The sequence below is a fragment of the Lissotriton vulgaris genome, chromosome 1_1, assembly GCF_964263255.1.
Source record: "Lissotriton vulgaris chromosome 1_1, aLisVul1.2, whole genome shotgun sequence".
NCBI lineage: Eukaryota > Metazoa > Chordata > Amphibia > Caudata > Salamandridae > Lissotriton > Lissotriton vulgaris.
Genome location: NC_141685.1, coordinates 871437143 through 871455657, shown reverse-complemented (window position 1 = coordinate 871455657; position 18515 = coordinate 871437143). Strand labels below are relative to the sequence as shown.

General features: G+C 41.0%; 1 protein-coding gene across 1 annotated transcript in view; it reads left to right on the top strand.

Moving 5' to 3' along the window:
- Positions 1-18515, top strand: part of LOC147748045 (uncharacterized) — a 381293-nt gene that overhangs the window by 239659 nt on the left and 123119 nt on the right. The window contains exon 18 of the mRNA XM_086926975.1: positions 8541-8588. Coding sequence (XP_086783101.1) covers positions 8541-8588 — 48 coding nt within the window. The remainder of the gene's footprint in view (positions 1-8540; positions 8589-18515) is intronic.

Here is an 18515-nt window from a genome sequence, read left to right as displayed (position 1 = left end):
TTTAAAACAAATAATAAACTATTTCTTTTAATTTATTATATAATTGTATATATATATATATATATATATATATATATATATATATATATATATATATATATATATATATATATATATATATATATATTTAAAAAATATATATATATTTATATATCCAACTAAACAGGAACCCCTTTGAGTCAAGGCCACACGATTTTGATAGCTTTCATTGGTTTTAGTGACAGCTTGCCGGCCTGCTCTCAATCCAAGGTGCAGGTAAAGAAATAAAACGCCAGACGCGTTTCGAGAGTCAATTTCTCTTCTTCAGTGGCGTTGGTTTGAACAAGTGAGGAAGCGCTTTTTGATTACGTGCCATCAATAAATAGTTCCTGCCCGAATGGGCGTGGCCATCATTATGGCCTTCTGGAATCTGTAGTCCACGAATCGTTATTCCGATTGGGTGCGCTGTGTTTTGCTTGTAAATTACATTCAATTTGCATTCCGAATGGTATACATGCATCAGAGGTTGGTGCCTGCCCCGCTTTCCAGCTGTCATTCAAAGCGTCACTGGAGCCCCCCTGTAGAGCGCCAGCTCCATCGTTCTGTTGCTGAAACCTGATAGTAACAGTTTGGATCCGCCACAGCGATGGGCCTCTTCTCCCGACCGGGCCGGCCGTAACAACATCAAACTAAACAGGAACCCCTTTGAGTCAAGGCCACACGATTTTGATAGCTTTCACTGGTTTTAATGACAGCTTGCCGGCCTGCTCTCAATCCAAGGTGCAGGTAAAGAAATAAAACGCCAGACGCGTTTCGAGAGTTAATTTCTCTTCTTCAGTGGCGTTGGTTTGAACAAGTGAGGAAGCGCTTTTTGATTACGTGCCATCAATAAATAGTTCCTGCCCGGATGGGCGTGGCCATCACTATGGCCTTCTGGAATCTGTAGTCCACGAATCGTTATTCCTAGTGGGTGCGCTGTCTTTTGCTTGTAAATTACATTCAATTTGCATTCCAAGTGGTATACATGCATCCGAGGTTGGTGCCTGCCCCGCCTTCCAGCTGTCATTCAAAGCGTCACTGGAGCCCCCCTGTAGAGCGCCAGCTCCATCGTTCCGTTGCTGAAACCTGATAGTAACAGCTTGGATCTGCCACAGCGATGGGCCTCTTCTCCCGACCGGGCCGGCCGTAACAACATCCAACTAAACAGGAACCCCTTTGAGTCAAGGCCACACAATTTTGATAGCTTTCACTGGTTTTAATGACAGCTTGCCGGCCTGCTCTCAATCCAAGGTGCAGGTAAAGAAATAAAACACCAGACGCGTTTCGAGAGTCAATTTCACTTCTTCAGTGGCGTTGGTTTGAACAAGTGAGGAAGCGCTTTTTGATTACGTGCCATCAATAAATAGTTCCCGCCCGGATGGGCGTGGCCATCACTATGGCCTTCTGGAATCTGTAGTCCACGAATCGTTATTCCTAGTGGGTGCGCTGTCTTTTGCTTGTAAATTGCATTCAATTTGCATTCCAAGTGGTATACATGCATCCGAGGTTGGTGCCTGCCCCCCTTTCCATCTGTCATTCAAAGCGTCACTGGAACCCCCCTGTAGAGCGCCAGCTCCATCGTTCCGTTGCTGAAACCTGATAGTAACAGCTTGGATCCGCCACAGCGATGGGCCTCTTCTCCCGACCGGGCCGGTCGTAACAACATCCAACTAAACAGGAACCCCTTTGAGTCAAGGCCACACGATTTTGATAGCTTTCACTGGTTTTAATGACAGCTTGCCGGCCTGCTCTCAATCCAAGGTGCAGGTAAAGAAATAAAACGCCAGACGCGTTTCAAGAGTCAATTTCTCTTCTTCAGTGGCGTTGGTTTGAACAAGTGAGGAAGCGCTTTTTGATTATGTGCCATCACTAAATAGTTCCTGCCTGGATGGGCATGGCCATCACTATGGCCTTCTGGAATCTGTAGTCCACGAATCATTATTCCTAGTGGGTGCGCTGTCTTTTGCTTGTAGATTACATTCAATTTGCATTCCAAGTGGTATACATGCATCCGAGGCTGGTGACGCTTTGAATGACAGCTGGAAAGCGGGGCAGGCACCAACCTCGGATGCATTTTCTTTATTGGTGAAGAATTTCTTTCGAGGAAAGTCTGTCCCCATTGTTCGCACCAGCTGTGCAAAGTGCGCCCTCCGTGCACGGACGACTTTGGTGGAAAAAAATACATACATACATATATATATATTAGCAGCCCGCCCCAGCGTTGCCTGAGGCAGAAGGGGGCTGGGGGCTGCATTTTTAGCCCGGGGCCAGAAGGTGGCTGGGGCAGCATGTTGTCGAGCGGTGCACCCGCCAACTCCCTCCTGCCCCCCCACCTCCAGCCTCCTGCCCCCCCGCCTCCAGCCTCGCGCCCCCCGCCTCCAGCCTCCCGAGTACCGCCCGACTCCCTCCCGCCCCCGACTATTTACTTTTCTTACCTGACACGCCGCTCCTCCTCTTCATGTCGCCACCACTGCACCGCCGCCTCTTCATGTCGTCGCCGCCGCTACTCACTGCACCACTGCACCACCGCCCCTCCTCCATGACGCCGCCGCTCCTCCTTCGTCATGACGCACGTCGCGTCGCGGCCAGCGCTAGATCTCGGCCGGCGCTACTTTCAGGGGACTACTTTGTTTTGTAAATTAATTTATATAGCCTATGTCCATCTACACACCCTGACATTTTCAAAGATGTATCGGGTGTGTAGATTGGCGCTGTGGTTCCCGAGATTACCTTGCCAAAAGGTGCAAGTTCTCTCTTTATAACAGTAGTATATATATATATATATATATATATATATATATATATATATATACATATATGTATATATATATATATATATATATATATATATATATACACACCAATACCATAAAATCTAATAAAAAATATTATAAATTAAAACATTAAAATATTTAAAAGTCTTTAAAATTAAATTTTCAACCTCAGTGAATGCAACAGTAGATAAAGTGTTGGATAGCGGAGGGGTAAAAATTACTATTCCCACTCCAGTCAGTGCAACAGTAGGGAAAGTGCCATATAGTGGAGGGGTAAATTTGACTATTCCCACTCCAGTGTGTGCACAGGAGGGAAAGTGTTGAATATTTATTTTAAAAAACAAAATATTTACAAAAAACATTAATGACAAAATACATTTATTTATTTGATTTCCTAACCTATAACACCACACCAATCACAAAAAACTTCACATTTCTTTATTAAATTAATTTATATATTTTATATAATTAATAAACATTTAAAACATTTTACTAATAAGAATTGTTATAAACAATAATCTACTACACACACTCTAACACTATAATTTGCACAACACAAACTAAATTAAACTATCAAATAATAAAACACATAAAAAAATCAAATACTATTAACAACTAATAATTAAATTATTAAAATGTATTTAATACCCACCCTTTACCCCTTTTAAAAATAAATGTCAAGTTTTTTTTAAAACAATACTCAAAATATTTATCTAATAATTAACATTAATTAACAACTATATATTATTTAAACACAAATTTCTTCCCAACATTTACACCTATAAACACCACAACACACACACCTAAAATTAATTACACAATTACCATAATTAACTAACAATTAATTAAACTTAATTAACCAATTATTCATTCATAAATTAAAAATTAATGACTTCCAACCATTTACATCTACAAACAAAACACACACCTAATATTAATTACACCATCACCATATTTAATTAAAAAAGTTATTACATAAAATTAATTAACAACCAATTAATAATTCATAAATTAAAGATAAATTACTTCCAACCATTTACACCTACAAACAACACAACACACACCTAGGGGCTCATTTGGATGGCCATGCGGCGGTCCTGCCACCTAATTATGATGCGACCGCCACCGCGGCGGTTGCATCTGGCGATGCAACATTGCGGTGGGTGCTGCTGGCTGCAGCAACTGCCGCAATGGTGAAATGCCATGTTGTGCATGTCCATGCACAACGTGGCAGGCACCGTGTGGTGCCTACCACCTTGTACCTGGACATGTGGAGGGTGCCATAGGTACACCCCAAGTGCACCCCCCACCCCTCCCCCGGGGGCCCGCAACGGGCCCCATAGGCAAGTCCACGCCAGCCTTTCCATGGCGGCATTGCCGCCATGGAAAGGCTTTTAAAAACCAACATCATAATATGGATGGCGGTGCCTGCTGGGCACCGCCACCATATATGTGCCCCAGTTCTGCCCGGCTGGCAATCGTAATGATTACCAACCAGCGGTTAAGCGGCGGACAGACTTTCCGTCCGCCGCGATACCCACTGCCACCTTAATATGGCGGTGGGTAATTCATGTTACGATGCGATCAGCCCCTTAAAATTAATTCGACAATTGCCATAATTCATTTACAATTAATTATTACATTTAGTTACCAACCAATTATTAATTCATCAATTAAAATTAAATTGCTGCCCACCATTTATATCTACAAACACCTCCACACACACCTAACAATAATCCAATAACTAATTAATAATACATTAATTCATAAATTTAACACTATAAAATATCACTAAAACAAATATTAATAAATAAAAATGAATCAATACATTTATAAAAAAATTAATTACTTCCCACCCTATTCCCATATAAACCCACAACCTGCTACAGAACTAAAAGCACACAATTCATATTAAAAAAATGTATTACATTTAATGTCATTCAATTACTTCCCACCCTATCCCCCTATAAACCCACTACCCGCTGGAACTAAAAGCGCAAAATGTAAAAAAACATTTTTATAACTACTAAAAATGTAACACATATAATAAAAATACAAACACTTCTTATACACAAAAATGTAGATCACATGCATATAAAATATACACTAAAATACATAATAATAAACATTTATATTTTTAACAACTATATTTTTGCAAACGATATTAAACTGAATTCGATATTCATGACCTCAATATTCTTGATGTCGGTATTTCTGACCCATGATATTTCTAACTCGATATTTGTGCACCTGAACATTTTGTACTCAATATTCTGTCTCTACACCAGATCAGACAACCAGCTGGCGAGGGCATATGTGAATAGACAAGGGGGCTCATGGATTTAATGACTAGATGCTCTGGCCCAGAATATTTGTCTGTGGGTAGATCTTAACATTCTCTCTCTACCAGCAGTTTTTCTAATGGGAGAGAGAATGAGTTTACAGGCTGTTAGAGCAGGACTTTTCCATCCTCAATATCTCTGAGGTTGTTCATTTGAGGGTGTATGGAGACTGATTTTGAAAACTCAGCTCCTGGAGAAACCATCAGATGGGACTCAGATTTGTGAAAATCATTGGAAATTATTGAAAGCCTCTAGCTCGTCACAATATGTTCGTGAATGTGTGGGCTATTAGAATCGCCATGAAAAAATTTAACCAACAGCCTAGTTTGCCATTTTTTGATGGATGAATTACATTGTTAATGGTACACATGAGATGGACTCTGAAACCACCAAGTTTAGTGAGATACTTTACAGCATTCCGGAAACATAGAACAAAGAAAGTAGACAGGATCCCTGTTTGAGATTACAGCCCTGAAGAAGCAGAGACTCAGGCAAAACAAATGATGGCTGGAAACATTGAATTTCAAAGGTGCTTTGTGATACTCAATTTATAGAACATAAATGGGATGATAATGTTGTATTAGAAGTATGAGCTGGTGTATTTTCTGAAAGGTATCTTTATAAATACGTTTTTCGTAAAAATAAGTGAATACATTATCTTATATGTTATATAGAATTTGGATATGAAATATAATGTAAGTTTATTGCATTTTTTCCTTCTTTTTCTTTCCTCCTTGAACAAAACTTTGGTATAGTTTTAAATTATGACCAGTGGGATTTTTCTGGTCTTCTTTATTCTTGTTTTGAGGAGAAATCCCGTAGGCTCAGTTATCCTTGGCTGAACTTGTTCAGAAGAAAGAATGCACTTCTGGCACTATTCTTCTCCCTAGATCCATATTTGCGGGTGTGGGGAATCGATGCATTGGCTACCAGCTGGCTCAACGGCTTATTTTATGTGTTTATCCCAATTCCTCTAACTGTGCAAGTTCTTAGGATGGCTGAACTTGAGTTTTGTTGGTGGTCCTGTGTTGGCCTAGTCCATGGTTGCTAATTCTTATTTAATTAGCAATCAAGCATCCGTGTATTTTTCAATTTGTTGCATCTAATGCACTGTGCTGTTCTTTCACAGACACCTCCAAGGCATCACTGGTCGGGGATTTGGAGCTTAAGAGGAGATCTTAAGATTCTCAAAGTTGTTCTTCTGAACTGACTGAATGCTATAAACAATCTCAGCACCCTAAAGTCTGAAGGTTTAATCCAGACACTACAAACATTTTCAATGTTGGTGTTTTTGTAAAGGACTCCAGACTGCTCCTGTTGAACCAGTCAGAATTCTAAATGTATATATGTAAGGAGTCTCAACTATGAAATGTCAATGGGTCAACCTCACTGCCTCTTAGGTGGTTTCTTCCTCAGGTGTTCAGAAGGCCATGCTCTGGTCCCTCCATTGGTTTTGTATTGTCTTCAAAAACTCCCTTTTGAACCTCTTCAGTCAGTAGACCTGACATGTATTTCAGTAAAAGTTATATTTTTAGTGACCATTTGCTCAGGTTGTCAAGTAGACAAGATTTGAGTTTTGCTATGTGATGAGCCATTCCTAATTTTCTTTCCAGATAATGTGATCTTTCTCCATCTCTTCTTCCCTAAACACCCAAGGTTTTTTCACAATTCTTAAGACCTAGTACCTCTGCTATTTTTGATTCACCTTCTTTCAAGCTGGTAGAAAAACTTAGTTCACTAGATCTTCACAAAACGTTGCCTATCGATTTAACTAGAGGATTGCTGGTTTCATGAAGATGGTACTTTTGGTCTCCAAGGGCGGGGTAAGTGTCCACCATGACCACCTTAAGGTGCTGCATACGACTGGGTACCACAACCACTTAATAGTGAGTTGAGTCTAATGTGCAAGGACCAGTGCAAGGGTGTTGCACAAGAGGGATATCTTCATCATGAATAGATTTGAAGGGCGCTTTACTAAAACACATCAGTAGTTCAGCCACTTCGGGTTCCCTGTTTACCTTAATGACACATTAAAAGTTATGAGTTAGGGGGAAAAGGATCTAGCAGTGGATTTTTGTTCTTGTAATAACTGTTGTGGCTCCATGAGTTATTGGTTTGATTTGACATTCTTCCCAATGAAACTATGAATTTTTGGCACTTGGTGTTTCTCATCTTGAGTGATGCCTCTTTTTCAATATGTATTTATATAAGTCCAGTGGTCCTAGGTAACGCTTGGGTAACTCCTTGTTTGTTTAAGGCTGGGGTGAGGAAAATAGACGGGCAGTAGAGACCCAGTTACTTACTGGTAATCTTCATTATTCCAAGTCCTAGTCTTCTTTGCCAGAGTCCTAAGTGCCCACTGGCCTCTCCAATTTACAGTGCCCAATGAGTCTTAAAGAAGCTTGGTAGTAATAGAAAGTGCCTCTGATTGGGGCTAGTGTTGGGGTTTTAGAAAGCTAGGTGGGTTTTAGCTGGCTCCATCTATAACTCCACTATATGAAAAAATAAGGTTAGCTGGCATAGAAACCTTGTCATCAGAATGAGGAGGACTTTGCATATGTAGGATTGCAACAAGGAAGACAAGAATTCCGAATAATGAACATTGTGGTATCTAAAAGAAAACAATAATTGAAACACCACAAAAAGGGTAGGAAAAAATAAACACCAGCGCTCTGCTGTTCACTGACTCTTGGACACCATGAAAGCATCAGTGGGAAAACAGACTTTCAAACCTATACTGAAATATCCATGATATGTTACCTATAATTTACTGGGTTCAATGGGTTCAAGATCTGTGACTCCGGCCATCTAACAGGCTTTGCTAGACCAACTGGAGGTTTGGGGTCTTAGTGAGTGCCTAGATACGGCTGAAGAAGCAAATAGCAGTAAAGTCTATTTTATGTGGCGCTGAATCTTTTATTGTGCAGCTGAGTGAATGACCGAAGGAGTTTGTGGAAGAGGTGGACAGCTAGGGTATGGAGCATAGACAGGATCCTACAAACCTGGCAGAAAAGCCTGATATGCAATTATACAGGTGAGTAAAGGACCTTGAGTTATTGGTGGAGCGAGTGAGAGAACATTCAAATTGACCCTCATCATACCCTCTGAATTCCTGGCTGTTGGCTTGTCTGCCTGAACAGGTGGCTGTATGTTATTGGCACGCAGGTTTGAACCATGGCACCAATATGGTAACCACCTATCTGTATTGTCCAAAGTGACACCAGGACACCTTCGGGTAATCACACGCTTTAGAAATATTTGAGTGCAAGGTGCATTTTCTTACTTTATTTTGCTTTCTCTCTCCTTTTCTCACTTCACTCCCTCCATGAGATCACAAATCTTGACTATTTGTGCTGTCTCCCAGATAATTGATGATTCTTTCTCTATTTCTCCTGGTTTCTCACAGGCAGCATAGTGGAGGAGGCGAAGAAACTCTTGAAACATTCCAATGCAGGTGAGGAGAAGCTACCGCATGGGGTGCGGGGAAATGTGGCAGCCAGTCATATTTCCTTCACCATCTCTTAAATTACTGATGCTGCAAAACGTTTTCACACTCTTGGGGATACATACATGTTAAATATTCCAGTAAGGGGTATGCCAATTTTACCATGTTGAAAAGAGGATCTCAAGCAATTTTCCACTAGTTAGTAGGGGTAACATCCGCAGAGTTTTAGAGCCAGGAAAAACAAGGATCAGCAAAAAGGAAAAGAAATTCGGAGCCACCCTGCAGAAAGGGCAAATTTCCAACGAGAATAAAATGGGCAAATATTTTAGTTGATGTGCCGGAGGTATTTTGATCATGGTGCAAAGCAAGACATTGATTAGAAACGGCAATTCATAATATTTTAATAATGTTCAGAATTTTATAAAGATTTCTAAAGTTTTCAAATGTCCTAAATCCTTGTCATATTATTGTAGTTAATAATCCCAGCTTTATAGCCATACAGCCTCATAGTTAAAATTATGATTAATTTTAAGTTACAAATGTCACATAGGTGTTGAAAAAAAGTGGTATTTGCAACAACAACAAAAAAAAAATATATATATATATATATATATATATATATATATATATATATATGTATGTATGTTTGTATATCACCTACTGGAGATAGCCAGTAGGTATATATAGTTAGGACCTAGTTTCCATAGGAAATCCACATCATTCTATTGGGAATAACTTTGGCGCCTGTTAATGAATGTACGTGATTTTCTCAAAGAAGATGGCCCGTTACGCTCCGCTCCTTCCCTGAAAGTTTCGGGGGGATTCGTCAAGCGGGGGCCGAGAAAAAAGGGGGGTCCCAAAACGTGTTTTCCCCATGTTAATTTCCATAGGACGATTAGACACGGGTACAGCCCGAACCGCTGAACGAAATTACACCAAACTTGGCAAAATGGTAGGGACCGGTACGCAGTAGGGCCTTTTCCATATTTGGTTAAAATCGCTCCAGTGGTTTTAATGAAAATTAACTTCAAAAACACATATATATCTATATTCGCGCTCCGAGCGCTTTGGGTACGCGTACCGTTAAGCGCACCCAGCGCGCCACGGAAGTGCGCGAGCGGAAAGCTGATTGGCTCTTGGGTGTCTGTGAACATTCCAAACGGTCCGGAGAGTCTGCCATCTTGTGTCTCGGTAGAACCGAGACACATGAGGTGAAAAACAAAAGGGGAAAACTTTAAAAGGGGACCCCAGACCCCCTAGGTTTTCTCAGGGGGGCCTAGGAGGACCACGAAGGGCAAAAAAGCTATTATTTTTTTTTTTATTTCGCTGAGTACGCTTAGGGCGCGTTTACATGTGCGCGTACATGTGCGCGAACATGTGCGTTTACCCGTACGCGTACCCTGAGCGTACCACAGGGAAAACAGTGAAAAAGGGGGTCCCAAAACGTGTTGTTCCCCATGCAATTTTCCATAGGACATCTAGCCCTTCTCAGGGGGTCCCAGAAGAACCCCAAGGGCCAGAAAAAAGCCCGCAATGTTTCGAAGAAAAAGAAATCTTTTTATTTTGCCCTGGGGTTCCTTCTGGGACCCCCCTGAGAAGGGCTAGGGGGGCAGGGGATCTCTACACTGCCCCATTGTCGCGTTTTCCACTCTTGTTTTGGGCTCTCTTGTGCCTCAGTTCTCCTGAGAAACAAGATGGTGGCCAACACTTCTTGGTTTGGACAGTTTGGAATGTTGACAGATGACTGCCAGCCAATCAGGAGTGCGCAAAGACCTTTCCGAGCATGGGCTGCATTGATTGGCTGTGAACACTCCAAACCAGGAAGTTTGGGCAGCCATCTTGTGCTCGGTAGACCGAGGCACAAAAGAAGCAGAAACACAAACGTGTAGAATGCAAAAAAGGGGGCAGGGTAGAAACACCCTCACCCCCTACGGCTGCTCAGGTGATCCCACATGGATATTAACATATTTAAACGTTATCCGCTAATAGAATTAGCATTTAGAAAACCTTTGAAATTTATTGAAAAAAACCATAGGTTTCCCGTCTGATATGGTTAGGAATTAGCATTTAAAAACCTTGCAAATTCACAGAAAAAAACATAAGTTTCAGGACTTATATAGTCAGGAATTAGCATTTAAAAAACCTTGCAAATTCACTGAAAAAACCATAGGTTTCAGGCCTTATATAGTTCGGAATTAGCATATAAAAAACCTTTGAAATTCACTGAAAAAACCATAGGTTTCAGGCCTTATATAGTTAGGAATTAGCATTTTAAAAAACCATTGAAATTGCTCCTATATAGTTAGTTGTACTAACTATATTTCGCGCACCCGCAATCCACTGCTGATGATGTCACATATTACATCATTCATGACATGGTCAGTGACATCACTGATGACATCTCAAATGACATCAATGATGACATCACTGATGACATCATCCACGTGACAATCACATACACCTTTTCATACACTAGTAAAATCTTTCATCACTCTTTGTAAAATACTGAGTATCATATTTGAATCCATTGACACAGCAATAGAAGTATTTAAAAACCCACTCATTGATTCCTAGATGTATACACACATCTAATCACTGTAGATTCAGTCATACATGCTGTCAATGAACAATAGAACACTATCAAAAATACTTATACACCTATACCGACATTACACACCAGCACACAACCTATTCACATATGAAGTTATCCTACTCACTTATGCAAACAATGGATCATACTTACATACTTACTTAGCTACACACTTATACAAACACCACTTCATCTATTCATTTAGATAGGAAGTCATATTTAGTATATTATAAAATCATGATTACAAGTATACAGTTATCCGTACAGTCACTCACACAATCATTGAGTCTTATGTATACTTATTTATATACAACAACTGACACATACAATGCCTTTTATTTTTCTAGTTTGTTGGATAATGTACTATTGAGAAATATATTTGCTCATCACCACACCCATAAAGATATTCATTCACCCAAACAACTGTTAGAACATGTAGTTTTAACTTCATATATCTACTGAATCAACTATTCACACATCTTTGGGCAGTCACACACCCTCTACCGAACGACACACACATTCACTCTCCCATACAAATACTCAGTTAACTAATCAATAACTAACATAGACTTTCACATAGCTAGTAACCAACTGGAGAACCAGTTTACACAACAACTAACAAAGTGATACAGATATTCACACAGTTTAGTCACTATCCACTATATTTAGTGAGACACTATAAATCGTTAAAGTCCTCCATCCAAATATTTATTTTTATATATCCACTCATACTTCAATGTAAATTGCTATATATATAATGCGTATTTAAATATCGAAGCAAACCACATTCACTGGAGGATGTCATCAGTGATGTCATCATTGATGTCATTTGAGATGTCATCAGTGATGTCACTGACCATGTCATGAATGATGTAATATGTGACATCAGCAGTGGATTGCGGGTGCGCGAAATATAGTTAGTACAACTAACTATATAGGAGCAATTTCAATGGTTTTTTAAAATGCTAATTCCTAACCTATGGTTTTTTCAGTGAATATATATATATATATGCGTATATATATATATATATATATATATATATATATATATATATATATATATATATATATATGCGTATATATATATATTCCATATATAGTTAGATGCGCTAACTATATATCGCGCACCCGCAATCCACTGCTGATGATGTCACATATTACATCATTCATGACATGGTCAGTGACATCACTGATGACATCACTGATGACATCATCCACTGACTGTATGTTTCTGTAAAGTTAAAATATGTCTCACATATTGAAGAATGAGTGGATGTATAAATGTCTGGATGAAGGATTTAGTAGGTGCATGACTGATTGTATGAGGGAGTGATTAAATGTGTCTCACTGAGTGCATGGGTTAGTGATTAAACTGTATTAATTTGTGCATCATTATATCTGTTGTTCTGTAAACTGTTGCATGTGTTGATCTGTAGCTATATGAGTAACTATATGGGTTATTGATTGGTTGCCCGAGTATTTGTATGGGAGACTGAGTATGTGTGTGAGTGGCTGGGAGGTGTGTGACTCTGTGCATAGATGTGTGAACAGCTGATTCACTAGATGTATGGGTTCAAAACTGCATGTGGAAACAACTGTATGGGTGGTTGACTGTGTGTATGAGTGTATTGGTGAGTGAATGGATATCTCAGTGCTACATGTCAAAGTAAGTACATATGTAAAAGACAGTACATGTGAGAGTTGACATATATAAATAACTGTGCATAAGAGCCAGTGAATGTGTGAGTGGCTGTATGGATCATTGTGAACTTGTATCAGGGATTGTATAAGAGAGAAAATATGTGTTAGTATATATTTGAATAAGTAAAGTTTGTATAACTGTATAGTTCAGGAAATGGAGGTGTGATTGATTGTTTGCATGACTGACTAGTTGTGTGAGTAACTCCATGGATGAGTGACAGTCTGTGAGTGTCTGTTTACACTGATTGTATCTAAGGTTATATTAGAGTCTGAAGAGGTTCATTGTATTATCACATGAATGATATCATGAGTGATGTCACCAGTGATGTCATTTGAGATGTCATCAGTGATGTCATCAGTGATGTCATTTGATATGTCATCAGTGATGTCATCAGTGATGTCATTTGAGATGTCATCAGTGATGTCATCAGTGATGTCACTGACCATGTCATGAATGATGTAATATGTGACATCATCAGCAGTGGATTGCGGGTGCGCGATATATAGTTAGCGCATCTAACTATATATGGAATTTCAATGGTTTTATGCGAGTAAAATAAGGTTATGTAAATGCAAATTCCTAACTATATATGTTCTATAACCAATGGTTTTTTCATTGAATTTTCAAGGTTTTGTAAATGCAAATTCCTAACTATATATGGACTATAACCTATGGTTTTTTCTGTGAATTTCAATGGTTTTTTAATAGCAAATATCAAAAGCTGTCAAATGTGAAGTACGTGATAGGTAAAAACGTTTTCGTGTTTATGCACGCTGATGTGCTTTGAACGCTGCCCCCCCCCCTCCCTTCTTTTCTCTTAGTAGTACTCTCTCTTTGCAGATAGTGAACGGTAGTTAACGCAGACCTTTACCCCCGTTGTAATCCGTCGTACCTGCTTGTCTCTCCATTTGATTGATTGTTATCCAAGCATTTACTGTTTTAGAATTGGTTCTCTTTGGATCATTCTCTATTTACAAACAAGCACAAAGTCGCAATACTCTGTTTAGTCTTTGCAGATAGTGAAAAATCGTGTAAAAAAATAAAAGTAATCGAGCAAAATCAGTAGACCACTAATTCGATCTCTTTTTGACCTCGGTAAAATACAAACATTAGGAACAACCCTTCATGAGAAATACGAAAATAGTGAAATGAACTGAGCTCCACACCATGAGGGCTGCAAGACAGCTCGACTCCGCCACCCACCCCGCCCAAAATAACGACAAACCCTATGCAAATATTATAAATATAGACAACACACCAGCAAAGAAACAGGGTAAAACATTTTATTAAATAACTATTTACATAACTATTTTATACTTTTTATTGCCCGATCCGGCTAGCTCAATCGATCGAGCATGAAACTCATGCACTGATAGCAAGCGTTGAGAGTTTGTAGAACGATGGCTTCAGATTTTCCACATACGGTGTAGTAGCGCGAACTGGGAGGGGGCGTTTGGATCCTGCCCCTTCCCCAAATAAGATTTTCATACGTGAATGTTCGTTCATGCTTTTTGTCCCTGAGTTGCTTCGATGTCACTGCCTTACACAAATGGCATAAGTCCTGGATGTTGAGTGCCATACTTCAGAGTTCTAAGCAGCGCTTGTAACACTGTTTAAACCTTATTTGCACCTGCTGCAGCTTCACTATTCAAAGTAAGTGGGGTCCGTTTGTGGACCTGACTGCATTGGAAAACAATGTGATACGGTGCCTCCCTAAACCGCTTGACGGAGGCCCCCGAGGGGCGGTGAGATGGCGCGGACTGAGAGGGGGCGCTTGGCTCCTGCCCCCTCCCCAAGTCGTGTTGCCCTGGTGTGGCCTGAGATCGCCCCCGACATAGGCGGCCGGCTCCCGGGGTCCGGCGGAATTTTTTCCCTTTTGATGACTCTTCCATTCTGGACCTTGTCCCACAATCCGTTTGACCTGAAGACACGCTGTAGTGGGGCGCCCCTTTACCGTTTTAGTTGCCATTCCGCCCGCTTTTGGTACTCTGTGCCTCTTCCGCCATTCAGCTGTTTACCGCCCGCTCTTGCGACTACAGCGTCTCGCTCACCATGTAGTTGAGTTGCTCCCGCTCTTAAAATTTAACCGAACTTTTTGGACTGCTGAAAGCGGTTGTATTCCGACCGCTGGTTGGTGGAGACATTTTGACTATATTCTGGACCTGCGTTCTCGCGTAATGCGTCATATGACGCGCCGCGTTAGCGCACCAGGAAGTGCTCCGGTGCGCAAGGCGCAGCTTCCCGGAAACGATCCAGAGCGTGCCGCGCAGCGCGTAACGTAAGCATAACAGGTCATGTGACTTGTTAATAAAACTTTTCATTGGTTCATTTTACTTTTGTTTTCCTAATGATGTAAGACTAGGTCATGTGACCTAAAAATAACACTTTTCATTGGATTAAAACATTTTTTTTCCCAAACGATGAAAGCCCCACCTTGTTTCTGGATGTTTCAGACTGAAGCTGGCGTCACCATGAGAGCACCACCATCTCGTAGCTCCGTCGTGGCCATTCCGCAAGCAATCATGGCAGCCGCTCCCCACCGGAAGCCTGCGGGAGTCGAGGGCCCCCAAGACTTTTGTACAATCTTCAAGGCTGAGGGGACGCTTTCGAGAATGGAACCCAAGCCCTGGCAGACAAGCGTCCGAGTTCCAAGGTGTCCCAGGGCCATTTTACTGGACCAGGCCCAAATCCGAAGAGCCGGCCGCCATTTTAAGAGTCCTGTGGCAGCCGCCTATCGCTGCACCGCAAGAGTGGGAGCAACTCAACTACATGGTGAGCGAGACGCTGTAGCCGTAAAAGCGGGCGGTAAACAGCTGAATGGCGGAAAAGGCACAGTGTAGCAAAAACGGGCGGAATGGCGACTGAAACGATAAAGGGGCACCCCACTACAGCAGACGAGCCTCCGCCATATGCTTCAAAACTGCATACGTATCTCGTGATATCAAGGTTGGGCAATCAGTACACAACAAGCAGTTACGAGTCCCATTTACACCGGCGCCATTTTGGGGGCGGCCGGGCAGGTCCAGGATCTAGTCAAACATAACAAATGAGGCTGACGTCTCTGAAGCAGTTGACGCACAGCAGGACATAGCAAATAAACATTAAGTCTCTAAAGCTGTTAACTCACTGCAGGACAAAACAAGTGAACCTGAAACCTCTGGAATAATTGTCGCTCAAAAGAACAACACACAAAACTCTATAGAGCCTGAAGAAAGAAAAACAAAAGGGCACTGTAGTTTCAGACACACTTAACACTAATGACTAAACAAAGATATCGTCTGTTTATGAAGCAGTTATCATGTTCACAGAATTGACAAAGAAGTGTGCAGACACCAATGCTATTAAGAAACACAAGGAAATCCCTAACGCATCAGCATTCTCGGAAGAGGTTGACACAGATAACATCTTAAGGAACAAAGAAAGACAAAATAAGGATGAGGAAGTTATCACTTTAGTTTTTTCATCAGCTAGCGACAGCAAGAAACATATTGTAATGGAGATTAGAGAGGCTACGGATGGATAAATAAATTATCAAAAGAAATGGCTACTCCCCCCTTTAGCAGATTAGCTAAATCTTTGCGTAATTTGGGCATAAAAGTTATATTATTGTTGTTGTTGTTGTTATCGTTATAGTTTCCGGAGAAGTATAATTCACCAATAGTTTTCTTTGTAGATGTTTTCCCATTAACAATCCCAGTTCCATCACCCGCCCAGGATATCACCACTGTTCCCCATGTCATAAAACCTTAGGATGTTCAATAACTGAAACAGCTAATATGGGTTTACTTACAGGGGACATCTTTTGTTCTGTTTTGTAAAGTAAAACTATTATGAACGCAAGTATTATACATAGTAAGTGTTTAATATAGCATTTGTCAGTCATTGGTTAAGCAGCTAGGACCTGTTCACTCTTGACACCCCAGGTGCTGTGTATGTTGCACTATAGTGCTGCATCGGGAATACGGACAACCCTATTGATGTTGATTTTTCATTATTGATTATTGTAAAGAAATGGCGACTCCCCCCTTTAGCAGATTAGCTAAATGTTTGCGTAATTTAGGCATAAAAGTTATATTATTGTTGTTGTTGTTGTTATCGTTATAGTTCTAGTTAATTTCCATTCAGAGTGTCCTACACAGCACCACTCTAGGTAAACACTACTTTATGTAAAACCTGGGACATAGCACTCATTGAAACTATAGTTGGTCACCATGGGGTTTAAAGAAGGGATGGTTCTTCACCTGGGTGCCTTCCACAACTCAGCACGTTGTGCTGCCTTGGGACTATTCGCACAAAAGACAGCTTCTGACCATTGTTGTTTTTTTTATCAAAAAATGTTTAAATATATTTACAGTTTTTGTTGCGTTCGTTATATTTAAAAGTTAATAAAGTTTTATAATCCAACTTTCTTGGAGTACTATATATTTTTAAAAAATCGGGTGAATGGGGCCTTGAATCGGGTTATTGTCATGTGTGAGCTTTGCAAGTGTACTGCTACAGGATCGGACATTTCAAACTCAAATGCACGTTCTTTTTCTTACCTTTCCGAAGCATGGAGCGCAATAGCAGGCAGAGAAAGGGTGATGCACGTGTTGAACACTGCCTGGCCTGGCAAGTTGCTGGCAGTGCCCCCCCGCCCGCTCCTGAAAGAGGGCACACACCGACCGCCGCCCCGAGTACTTCACAAATCTTTAAAAGACCATGCGCTTGTTCATGAGGCTTAAATGGTTTATCACCCCTTCTAGAACCCCTGCATTGACCCTCTGACGTTTCCTGGAAGAATTAGCACGTAACACAATACCAAACCCTGTCAGCTGAAACCCCCGAGGAATCGTGGGGCATATTATCAAGGGGGTTTATTTCCGCTTTTTTGGCTTTAAAAGCCAAAAAAAAGGAGATAAAATTATCTCCCTATTACCAAGCTGTCGCTAACACCAGTTAGTGACAGCTAAAAGGAGATAGCGACCATCTTGGGCCCCGCTTTGCATGTCAGTGATATTTATCACTAATGACATGCAAAGTGGGCGTGCCAAGATGTTAGCGACTGGAAACAGTCCCTAACCCTCGCTATCTCCTATTACCAACTTTTGGAGATATTCGCGCTAAGCGCGAATATCTCCATAAGCTAACACCTGCCCTGAGCAGTTTTTAGCCATGTTAACCAATGGAAGGTGGATAACATGGCTAAGAGCATTTGCTGGATAATGCATGAATATCGCTGACTTTTCAGCGATATTCATGCATTGCGGCCGTTTTTTATCGCATTTGCGATAAACCTTGCTAATAGCAAGGTTTATCTGCGATAAAATTCGCCAATGTGCGGCGATAATTTTTGTCTCTAAACAAGTTAGAGACAAAAATTATCGCTAGTTGTTGGTAATATGCCCCCGGATTTTTCCTTGCAGGAATCGGGAGGCGGAAGACTAGCACTGAAATCAGTAGTCTCACGCCTGAATCGGGAGGGTTGGCATGTCTGGATTCTCTACAGCTGGGGCCATAAACTACAGCCGCAGGGCTAGGTGATAGCCTGGGTCCGGCCTGGACAATCGGACACAGAGGAAGAGGAGTGTCAGAGGGTGCGGTAGTGAATAGGGTGAAAGGGAGGTGTCGGGCGGGCACAGAGTGTGATTCTCAGGGAAGAGCA